This window comes from Acanthisitta chloris, unplaced genomic scaffold (genome assembly GCF_000695815.1).
Source record: "Acanthisitta chloris isolate BGI_N310 unplaced genomic scaffold, ASM69581v1 scaffold9571, whole genome shotgun sequence".
In the NCBI taxonomy this organism is placed as follows: Eukaryota; Metazoa; Chordata; class Aves; order Passeriformes; family Acanthisittidae; genus Acanthisitta; species Acanthisitta chloris.
The window spans coordinates 13,556-25,565 of NW_008656477.1; the positions used below are offsets into that span (position 1 = coordinate 13,556).

At 40.6% G+C, this 12,010-nt stretch overlaps 1 protein-coding gene across 1 annotated transcript in view; it reads left to right on the forward strand.

The window, feature by feature from the left end:
- Window positions 1-428: 428 nt before the first annotated feature.
- Window positions 429-12,010, forward strand: part of NUP153 (nucleoporin 153kDa) — a 31,929-nt gene continuing 20,347 nt past the window's right edge. Inside the window, exons 1-8 of the mRNA XM_009084352.1 lie at window positions 429-560; window positions 2,709-2,922; window positions 5,108-5,356; window positions 6,629-6,768; window positions 6,851-6,979; window positions 8,798-8,914; window positions 9,035-9,079; window positions 9,178-9,231. Of these exons, the coding sequence (XP_009082600.1) occupies window positions 429-560; window positions 2,709-2,922; window positions 5,108-5,356; window positions 6,629-6,768; window positions 6,851-6,979; window positions 8,798-8,914; window positions 9,035-9,079; window positions 9,178-9,231 (1,080 nt within the window). The remainder of the gene's footprint in view (window positions 561-2,708; window positions 2,923-5,107; window positions 5,357-6,628; window positions 6,769-6,850; window positions 6,980-8,797; window positions 8,915-9,034; window positions 9,080-9,177; window positions 9,232-12,010) is intronic.

Here is a 12,010-nt window from a genome sequence, read left to right on the forward strand (position 1 = left end):
GTTCAAAGGTGTAGTGGGTCACTGGTGCCATAACTGCCTGACTTGGACAGGAGTCCTTACTGGATTGGCTTTTGGCTCTGATGGGCAGGTAGGAAATGCCACAAGGAGAATTTATTTCAATTTCTTTTTATGTATGTGTGTGCAAATCGGCACACCTGGGGCGTGTGGGTTACTTTTAGGGGGAAAGTGTTTGGGTTTTTTTCAGCAGGGTATGTGTTTGATGATGTTCACAATGCCTGCCTAGTTCTTTTACATTGCCTTTAATCAGTATTATAGTTTTGCAGACAGCAAGTGGAGGTGTATTTCCATGCATTTTGCTTTCCCTGGCTTTGTCACTAAGCCAGCATTATTCTGCAGCATAAAACTGAGCTTCCTGTCTTTCACTGTGCCTAAGACAGATGGAGCAGGCCATTAGTACTTGCTGCAGTATGGCTGTGCTGAGTGAGTTCCAGCTCCTGGGTTGGTTTGGGAAGTTACCCTGTGTTACTCAGCTTGAAGTGCTGATGATGTGGAGAATGCTAGCAAGGCTGCCATTTGCTAGGAAGGGTCAGACCAGTCTGGTTTTAGATATGGATGGTAAAATGTCATCTTGGTTAATTATTAGTCTGGCTAGATTCTCCAGTTACTCATTTGGATTACTAATGATTGCATGTTTACTCTTCTGGATGCCTATGACTCCTTCCATCCTGAGTCTCAGGTAGCTTTTTGTCCTGGGAGGATTTACACAGCAAGGGAATCATACAGGCCGGTGTTATGGCCAGTAATGTCTATTGTCTGTCAGATGGAGAGACTCTCTAGCAATAGTGAATATAGTAGTGCTTAGCTGTTTGCAAAGAGCATTGCTTTGGATGCAGATTGTGTCCTGACCATTTGCTTATTTTGGCAAATTTTGACTCCTCTAAGTTCCTGATAAGCTTTTATTCATAGCAGCAAAATATTCACCCCTAAAAAGGAGGACATTTTCATCTTCCCTTATCTTCATAAGGGAAGATGAAAATGAGGGGCAGGGAATAGAGTAGGGACTGCCTCTTTGCTGGTACTGTGCGCTGAACTGCTTGTGAGCTGAACTGCTTGTGATTTTGGTACTGTCTTGCAGTTAGTTTTTGTTGTTGAAAGGCTGAGGCTTAGTATTTGTGTAGAATAGCAGCAACACTCTGAGCATGGCATACTAGTGTGCAGCTTATTGTGTTAATTGTGATGGATGTGTTTATTCTACTGGATTCTCTCTGGCTTAAATGTCCCTGGATATTTATTCTGTCCTTGTGCAAGTACAAGATTAAATTACTGATCATTATGAAAAATGTCAAATTGTAAATTAATACATCTTTCCTTCTGTGAAAAGGCTTTTCTTGCTACCTTCCCTTTCTCCTCTTTCCCCCTCACCCCTCTTAACTCCAGATTCAAGGGTGTCTAATTCATTTATAATTCCTTTAAGCTGGTGTTTGTGTTAGGGTGTGTGAAAGACTTGAATGAGGAATATGGGCTTCTTTTTTCATTCTTGTGCTGGGTTTTTAAGCAAGTTGAACACAGCAGAGTTCTTGTTTCAGAGCGTTTACTAGACTAACAAGTACATAGTCAAAGTGTATTCTCAACTTTCTACACATGAACAATAATTTTTAGAAAATTTTGTTTCCTAAACCCAGAAAAATAGCAAAGTACCTTGCCAAAGCCTTTGATAAATGCATTTGCAACTGACAATGGAGTTAGGCAAAAATCTGTTTAACTCTTTTATTACTTTTCCGTTTCCAAAGCGTTGAAGTTGTGGAGGTAGCTTTCACCTTTGCTTCCAGCTTGCAGAAGTTGGCAGCTGCTTCTGTGGCTGCAGTCAGTGTAAGAGGGAGGGAGCTCCATTCTGCAAGCAATCTGCTGCATGGGGTTGAGATTTGACAGGAAGGTGTGTTGAAATTTTGAGGACATGATGGGAAACAGGTGACTGCCTAAACCAAAAAATGGTAAATAAATATTTCTTAAATGTAGAATGTAAGCATTGCAAATAATTGGTGAATATCAGAAAGGAAATTGTTTTTATGTATTCAGTAATTTCAGGATATTAAGGTTTGGAGACACAAAACTTTAATGTACCATCCAGTGAAATGTGATCAAATTGGATCTGTTTTACAGTCCTGTAGTGAGGAATTAGTTGTTCAACTCTGTTTCTTTTGGGATTATTTCAGAATATTCTGACCATTTAGAGCATAATACTGGGGGAGGGGTGTTTGATGGACATTGTTACTGCAGTTCAGCATCAGAAAAAGAAATATTTAAGTTCACTGATTCAGCAGCTATTACAGTCATCACTATTGCTGTAAATACTTGCAGAGCTTCTGGGTTTGATGTTTTTTCAAGCGAAGGTGTTACAAAGAGGAGTCCTCAAAAAGAGTGTGTACACCATGAGTTATTTAGAAATAGATTTTCCTGATGACCTTCTGACTAGACAAGCCTCTGATGAACTTTGGCTCTAATTTCAGAGTTTAGAACATTGCCAAGGTCACTGGGAAGCACAGAAACTGATAGGTTAGTAGTAAACCAGTGTTGGGTGAATTTTTGTCACACGTGTTCCAGAAGTATAGGGATCCTATGTCAAGGATCCACCTCCCTCTCTCTTACTCGTCTGAATATTGCTACCTAATGTCTGTCTTCAAGGTCTGTGCAAGGCTGCACCTCAGAGTGTGCTGCTGACTGTGCTCCTGTGTTTTTATTTCAAACAGGGACTCATTAGCAGAGTGACCGAATCAGTTAAAAGCATTGTACCAGGATGGTTGCAGAAGTATTTCAATAAAAGGGAAGATAAATGCGTAGACACAAATGAATCTACAAACCAGGAAGAGAATCCGGTAAACTATCACCATGATTATGCAGATGAAGATGCCATGGTAATTGATGGGAGAGTCACGCCCGAATCAGCAAGAATTGATTTAGAAGGTATGTGAAATATCATTTAGTATTCTGACCATCTGTATTTATTCAGAGATTTCTACTTTTGATTCTGGATTTCTAAGGGAAGCTGAAAGGAGCATTTTTGACAAATTTTTTTTAAAAATAGCAACAACAAGCCAAAAACCCCAACAAAACAATAAAACCCCAAATCAACAACTGTTTTTGAAACTGTCTTAGCTTCAGACTGTAAACATAATTGAAAAACATGCTGAAGGTTGACTTAGAGCTCTTGGAAGTCATCAGTTAACTTCAGGTAGTCAATTAGCCAAGTGCAAAATATGGATAATATTAATTTGTGAGTGTGCTGGGTTACATTGTCTTTTTAAAGGATCCGGAATGAAAATCTGTCTAATTGCCTTAGGTAATAGAAACATTAATTTGTTTTGTTGTCCTCAAAACAAAAGACCAGATGCTAGAATGCCAGAGGAAAATTCCCTCTCATGTCCTCATTTTTTTCCCCTTTGGGCTTCTTCAATCAACTTACTAAATTTCCTTGTTAGTTTTATGGAGATCTGGGGAGCTTTGCTTGTGACATATTCCTTTTCGAAATATTTTGTAACATTAGGGTGTGGCATGGCTACCATTGGGTCTTTCAAAACTATTTGGACCCTTGGCAAACAAGTTTGAATCTCCTTTACCATATAAAAGATTAATCAGTGCTTTATATCTATGTCTCTCACTGTTCCTGTAGTACTCTCTGTAAATTTGCATATGCTCTCGTTTGAATTTCTCTTAAATTAGCAGTTTCGGCAACTCAGTTTTTAATAAGGAGAGAAATTTTGTCTGAGCACATGTACAAACCCATCTGTGTGGAAAGTCAGTTGCTTCTGTTGTTGGCAGAATGAAAAATAGCAGGGAAATACCTTTGTCACCAATGTCATCTAATTGTAAACGAGGAGCTTTATTGCTTTCTGCGTAGCTGGTAGCTTGAGAATAAGTGTGTGTAAAGGAATAGAGAAGGTCTTCATGAATGAGGAACATGTGTTGGCTTTCCTGAAGAGCTGTGTGAAAGGACCTTTCAGTAAGAACAGCTGCACAGCAAATTTTCTAGCTCCAAGAAATCAGGAGCAGATGGGACTCCCTAGAACCTTTAGTAGCTTGTGTTGCAGTCTGTGGTTGTTGCAGCCCAATCTTTCTTGGTATATTTAATAATAAGATTTCTTTATTATTACTGTTATTTTAATTTTAAAAAGCCTGTCTCTTCAGCTCTGAGGTACCGACGTGCTAGAGCCTGTATTCCTGTGCTTGGCTAGCCTTCAGCCTGATAGCACTTCCTTTACCTCAAACAAGACAGTCCTAAAAATCTACCAGCGCTTTGGAGAATTAATTACTAGTACTGCAGTGATTATGAAGATTGAAGTAGCTAGTTTAAGCTTCAGTGCAAATACCAAGAGGATAATGCCTCAAAATTATGTTCATACCCAGAGCTCCTGGGAGAGACTTACATGAAGAGCAGGCAGAATAGCCATTAATAGCTGTTCTGTTCAGGTGGCAGATTGGAGCTTTGAGACCACCTCTTGCAGGAGAGTGTTTGCTGACCCTTTTCATGAGGAGAAAATGCCCATCATCTTGCAGCTAAGGCCATGTTGCTTACTTGTTCTTTGTGCCAAGAATCTGAAAAACTAATGGATAGGAGAGAATGTTTTGCCTGTATCATGCATGACCTGATACGGCAGAATGTGGGAGAGGGAATGATGACACTAGAACAAGTAAACCCCCAAAAATCTCTGCAAATACACATTCTCATATTACTTTTTCAGACTAGCATCATCTTTGTTACAAGACGACACAAACTGCAGAGTTGTCTGTAACTTGCCGTGTAACCTCAAGTTTTGGAAGGCTAATTGTAAGAAGATTATCTGCAGAAGAGATTTGTACACGTTTGATTTAGTGAAAGATGCAGCTAAAGCACTTGAGCGTGGGGTCAGAATTTAGTGTTGTAAAACTTCATCATTAATTGCTTCTTAATGTGACATTAATACTTGGTATCGCAAGCAGCATTGCTGTTGTAGTCAGGCAGATGAAACTCTATCTGAGTGAGGGAGTTAAATTCGGCTTCTCTATTTTTGTGCTTAGAACTTGGCAGTAGCATGGGTGTTGATAGAAAACAGGTTTTGGCTTCTGTGAGCTTGTCTATAGGAAAGCTCATCGTCTCACTGTTCTTGTTTAGAACCATGCACGAGTAGGTCTGCATTGAACTTCTCGGATGTGTTAACGAGGCCCTCTCTTCACCGGAGCCATTTGAACTGTACTGTGTTGGATTCCACAGTACCACACTGTCAGCCCTCTACATCATCTTCACTTGGCATTGGCAGTCCTGGGCTGTCTCTTGTAAAAGAAATAAAAGATTCTACCTCTCAGCATGATGATGATAACATCTCAACAACCAGTGGCTTCTCCTCTAGAGCATCTGATAAAGGTAACTTCCATGCTCTCTGATTTGTTTGGTAACATGAAGTACTTTGTATTCTTTAATATTCCACGTTGCCTTAGTGAGTAAAGTAGGTGAATGTCAGCTTTGGATGTTAGAATTAAGTATAATTTTTAGTATCTTAACGTATATAATCCTGTCACCTTTTAAGTATAATCGTGCTTTGCAATGCATTTATGAGTCCCTGATGTGCTAAAGAGTTGGTGCTGATAAATACTCTTCTAGCTAGAATATCTCTAAATGTTGAACTGGAATAGTAGGAGCTGAAGATGTCTTGCTGTAGTTTGACAGCTAGCTTGATTGCCTGGAAGGAGGAATGACTCAGGATATCTTAACTCACAGCTGGTTAAATGTGAGTAAGTACAGGTGACAAATAGAAACACAGGATATTTTCCTGTGTTTTTAGCAGGGGTCAATAAAGGAACTGGTCTAACTGAACAAGTTTACCATTGCTATTTTGACCTTTGTTTGTAGGAGACATCAGTTGTAAATACTGCCATGTCTTTTGCTGAATTCAGCAAGGAATGTACACCAGTTTAAAAGAACACCCCCCTGACATTGTATTGATGTGGATGGGGACCTAGGGACTCACTGAGAAAAGACAAACAGCAGGTTTGCAAATTTTTCTAGTCCCCCATATAAACGGGGATGGACCCATGCTCTCTGGAGAACATATTTTTACAGTTCAGAGTAGATGCTGCCAGGGCTTAGCAATGTAACCTGAGTTGGCTAGAACTTTCTGCTGTCTCTCCAGAAAACATACCTGGAGAATAGGTCATTAACTCTGTTAATTCAGCCTTTGGGGTCTTTTTCAGGTTTAAAACCTAGGCAGTTCTGTCCTATGTTGGCTTCCAACCCTTTACCAACATAGGAAAAACTTTGTATCAGTATAGATGCACCTGTGTTTGTGCAGTTCCCATTTGTTTTACCATGAAAGAAGGAAAAATGAAATTGCTCTGCACTGGAAGCATGCCCTGAACTGGTGCATGTTTCTGAAAGATTACTGAAGGGTAACGTATTTGCAGTTCTGTGAACAGATTTTAAGTTCAGAGTCGATGCTTGGTTTTCATACCATATGTGAACTGAATCTGTTTAAAGAATTCTGAAGGTTAGAGTGTTGGAGAAGTGAGCGCAAGGGACTTTTTCATTCTGTAAGACTTATTTTTTTCTATTGAAGAACACTGGAGTCAGTGTGATCTTTAGTATTAAAGTTCTGCATGTACACAAGGCACTTACATATAGTATGTGTCATTTTGACAGATATTGCAGTTTCAAAAAATACTTCAGCACCACTGCTCTGGTCCCCAGAGGCTGAAAGATCTCATTCCATCTCTCAGCATTCTGCATCTAGCGCTAAAAAACCTGCATTCAATTTATCTGCTTTTGGATCTCCCTCTCCTGTAAGTACTGCATGGTATTAATTTCAATCAATTTGAACATGTAGCCATGTTACTAACCACTTATCATAATACCTCTCTGTAGTCACTTGGAAACACTTCTGTCTTTAAGACAAGACAGCTTGGGGATTCTCCATTTTACCCTGGAAAGACCTCTTATGGTGGTGCAGCTGCAGCAGCAAGGCAGAACAAAGTACAGATGTCTGCTTATCAGGTATGAGAATGGTAGTGTGGTGTGAGAGAAAGTTATGTAATTGAAATATAGAAGGGGTAGCTCTGCCAAGAAAAAAAGCTGTGAGCAGGGAACTGAGCACTGAAAACGTGGCAACAGTGCCTATTTTGACCTCTCAGCCCACAGGAGTAAAAAGCAACAGTTTTTCTTTACTGTGTAACAGTATATGTAGGAATACTTATCATGATGCACATGAATGACAGTAGCATTTTAGTTGCTGGCTAGTTGTTTGTAGTAGGGATTTCCCCTGTTGTTAAGTCTCTCAGAAATTTCCATTTTATGCCATTGTCTGTCTCTGGCTGTGTTATGTTAAAATAACATGTAAATTAATGCAAAGGTGGCACAACGTTGAAAACTTGTGTTTATGGGAGCAAGTTACCTGCCTGATACTTGTCTGTAGGTTTTCCACAAGCCACAAGCATGCCTACACTCAAACTATGAATATATTGTGTAAAACCATGCACTATTTAATACAGTAGTATCTAAAAGGCACGTTTGCTCATCCTTTGCTCTTCTGTTACTTAGAGAGAGGCATGCAGTCCTAAATGCAATCTCAAGATAAACAGCAAAGTGTTTTACTATCGTTCAGATAGCACTTGAGAAGATTTGCTTGCCCCCACGTGTTCTTTGTGTTCTAAAATGAACCAGCAAAATAAAAATCCTGACTACTCTCAGTAGCTAGAGTTGAATCTAAACAGAAGTCAATAAAATCTGGTTTGGTTGGAATATGTTTTAAACCAAGTTGATCTTCAGTAAAAAGGTAGAAAGTCAAAAGGCCTTAACCCTTACTTAAGGAACTGGAAATCAAACCAGTTGCAGGACCTATTCTGGCAGTCTGTTTCTGCCATGGAGCGAGGGGACCTACAAGTTCCTAGCTTAGAGGAAACCTTGAAAACTTGTGGTTTGGCCTGACTTGGTGCTGAATCAAACTTCAGAACACTTCAGACTTCCTGTAAGCTGGGAGCCCTCTTTGGTCAGCTATTTTTATTTTTTATAAAAATAAACATGGATGATGCTGAAAAGAGAAAGCAAACACTATTTTAAAGGAGAGACTGTGTTGGTTGTTGCTGCATGCTCTAGAGTACAGCCAGTCTCACTTGTGTTTTACGTGCTGTGTGGTCTGCTTCCTGTCTTCACATAGCAGTGTGGGAAGCACGGTGTGGTTACATGAGAGGTTTAACCGACTAAAAAAAAAAAAAAGTCACACTGAAGGTTTTTTAAATTATGTTCAAAGTCATGTGGTACAAATGAGATGTTTATTGCTGCAGTGTGTTCTGTTTAGATCTGTTACTGTTCAAATCAGATCTTTATCTTTTTTACAGAGGAAAAAGATGTGCAGTCAACTGTAATCTTGGGGGAAGGGAGGAAATGAGAGAAGTACAAGTAGAAATTCCTGATGATGATTATATACAGTGGTTTTAAGATGACACACACCAGCATGAAACTCTCAGATCTGTTTTGTTACTGAAAGTACTTCCTGCAGCACAAGCTGTTGCTTCAGTTCTGTTTTCCTGATCACTGTTCAGAGACACTACAGGCCTAACATCTTCTATTTTATGACCTTTTACATTGAAGTATTTCTTTTGTTACTTTATCCCATGTGCAAGATATGGCAGGGCCCCACTTAGACTTCTATAAAGTCAGTAGAGCATATTTTCTTCACGGCTTGAACGCTCAGTGAGTGCATTTTTCTCTGTCATTACGAGAGTATTGGTTATATCATCAGTGTAGCCATAGGGCATAAAATACATGTTTCATTCAAAATCAAGCATCATAACATTTGCAATGCTAATTTTTCAGCCACCAATAAAAAGACAAATGAAAGCTAAGCAAGCAAACGTGCAATCCTATGGCGTGACCAGTTCCACAGCGCGGCGCATCTTGCAGACATTGGAGAAGATGTCGAGCCCTTTGGCGGTAAATGGCACTGCTTTTAATGGTTTATTTCACGTGTTTGAAAAACATAGTCAAAGTGCCAGCATAGGATGAACATCTTACTTATGTCCAGTTCAACTGATTGCACTGTTCTTTCAACAGGATGCCAGAAGGATTCCGTCTGCTGTTTCTAGCCCACTGTCTTCTGTAAGTTGATCACAAACCCCCATGTTTTTGTTGGATGGAACCCTCTCGTAGGAGGGAAAAAAACATCCTCTAATATTGATGCCTTTTCACCCCCTTAGCCTGTGGACAGGGGTGTGCTGAATATGACTAGCTTCCAATCCAGACAAAACCAGGTAAGAAACCAGTAACATCTTAAGCTGAGATAGCTAACTTTTCTATGTTCTGTAGCTCTTAGAAGAAATGTCACAAACCTCAGTGGCAGCATACACATGAATTCAAGTTAATGTTAGGTTGGTGTGAATTACAGCTGCATTGGCTGTGTGGAAATTACTGAAAATGTCTTTTCTGCCTACACTGGATGAAGGACTGTGACGATTAATCAGGTTGAGAATGATGGTATCTTTGTGTAATGATGTGTTGATCTGTTATTCAAGAAAAACTTTTCTGGAATACACAAATTAGTTTTATCTTGTCTTGCAACGTGTGATTAAGTTGCATGTTAATATTCCTGTTTAGGAAAGCTTTCTCTTGCAGAAGTGATCAGAAATAGAAAAATACTGATTGAGTGATTGTACAGACCTTGTGCAGATTTCCATGTTTATTTTGAGAAAAAACACCACAACTTAATGATTTTTATTACTGCTCAAAGGAGAAGGAAAATGGTTAAGTGCTGTTACTTTTGTAAATTTATGTTCCTAAATTCCTATTTGGAAGTAGCACTGGATTGGTGATAATGCTGAGGTAAATCATTAGTTCCTTGGTTTTGTTAAAACAATTTGGAGTATTGAGTTTATTAAGTTGTAAAACCCACAAAAGATCACTTTAAGAACAGGCAGCCAAAGGAACAAAAGTGTATTTTTTTTCCATGCAAACTTTTTTCCTGCTGTTTTAATGAGAAAGGGGATAGAATGCCACAAGAAGTTTCTATGCTAATCGCTTGATTGGGAGTATAATTGATTCCACCATCTAAGTTTATAAACATCTTGAATTTCCTGTACTGTCTCTGGCCATTTGCTAAACTACAAGAATGTTGCAAAGTAGAGCATATAATTTCTTCAGCATAAATATTATCCAAATAATTGGAAACAAAGCTGATATGGATTCACAGTTAAAATGCAGAACCAGACCTGCGATGAGGCATTAAGAAAGATCTGCCAGATTAGCAGCATGGACCCTGACATCAGTCAGAAAGTGAATGTTGCACACAGCTGTCACTGGGTGAAAATAGAGAAATTGTCTCTTCATAATGCTAGAATTCATAAAGTTTGGCAGGGAAAGGTTAGCCCTTGATGAGAAGGGAGGACAGGATTGTGTGTGCCAAGGAGAACAGGGCTGTGTTTTCCTGCTAAAGCAAACAAATGGTTGACAGGACACTTGAGCACTCAGGCAAAACATTTGCAGGTGTTTTTGGTTGATATTTTTCTTATTTTGAGGATCTACATCAGACAGAATAACTCTTAGTGTACTGAACATGTAACTGGGTGACTTATTTTTTTTCATTGTACATACCTGTCTAACTAATTTGGTATCATTCTACAATAAGGTCACCTGCTTAGCATGTGAAAGGAAGGTGGTGGATGTGGTTTTCTGGATTTTTGTAAGGATTTTGGTACTGTCCCTCACAGCATCCTTCTGGACAAGTAGTCCCAACTGTGGGATGAGCAGGTACACGGTACACTGGGTGAAAAATGGGCTGAACAGCAGGGTGCAAAGGGTTGCAGTCACCAGCACCAGTCACCAGCAATGTTCCTCAGGATTCAATTCTAGAGGCCAGTGCAGTTCAGTATGTCTTGCAGTGATCTGGAGGCAGGAGTTGTTGAATGCACCATTAGCAGGTTTGCTGATGATATGAAATGGGGAGGTGCTGTTGATTCTCTTGAGGGACAAGAGGCCTTGCAGAGGGATCTAGATAGATTGGAGCATTGATAGATTTCATCAATGGGATGAAATTTAACAAGTCCAAATGCCAGACCTTCATCAGTGACATAGTCACCCTCAGCAGGTTTGGGGGTGACACCAGGCTGTGTGGTGTGGTTGACACACCTGAGGGATGAGATGCCATCCAGAAGGACCGGGACAAGCTCTAGAAGTGGGCCTATGTGGATGTCATGTGGTTCTGCACCTGGGTTGGGGCAACCCCCAGTTGCCCCATCAGTATAGGCCTGGTGGTGAATTGAGAGCTGAGAAGGACTTGAAGGTACTGGTGGGTGAGAGGCTATGTGGATGTGGTTCTGCACCTGGGTTGGGGCAACCCCCAGTTGCCCCATCAGTATAGGCCTGGTGGTGAATTGAGAGCTGAGAAGGACTTGAAGGTACTGGTGGGTGAGAGGCTGGATGTGAACCAGCAATGTGTGCTTCCAGCCCAGAAAGCCAACTGTGTCCTGGCTGTATCAAAAGCAATGTGGTCAGCAGGTCAAAGGAGGTGATTCTGCCCCTCTGCCCTGCTCTGGTGAGACCTATGCCCCATCAGTATAGGCCTGGTGGTGAATTGAGAGCTGAGAAGGACTTGAAGGTACTGGTGGGTGAGAGGCTGGATGTGAACCAGCAATGTGTGCTTCCAGCCCAGAAAGCCAACTGTGTCCTGGCTGTATCAAAAGCAATGTGGTCAGCAGGTCAAAGGAGGTGATTCTGCCCCTCTGCCCTGCTCTGGTGAGACCTACGTGGAGTGCTGCGTCCAGGTCTGGAGTCCTCAGTACAGGAAAGACCTGTTGGAGCAGGTCCAGTGGAGGGCCATAAAGGTGATTGGGAGCTGGAGCACCTCTCCAATGAGGAAAGGTTGAGATTTAGGGTTGTCCACCCTGGAGAGGGCTTCAGGGAGACCTTATCACATATCACCTTTCTGTATTCTCAGGGGATGATAAGAAAGGTGTGCACAGACATTTTAGCAGGGCCTGTTGCACTAGGTCAAGGGGTAATTGTTTTACACTAATAGAGGGTTGATTTAGACTAGGC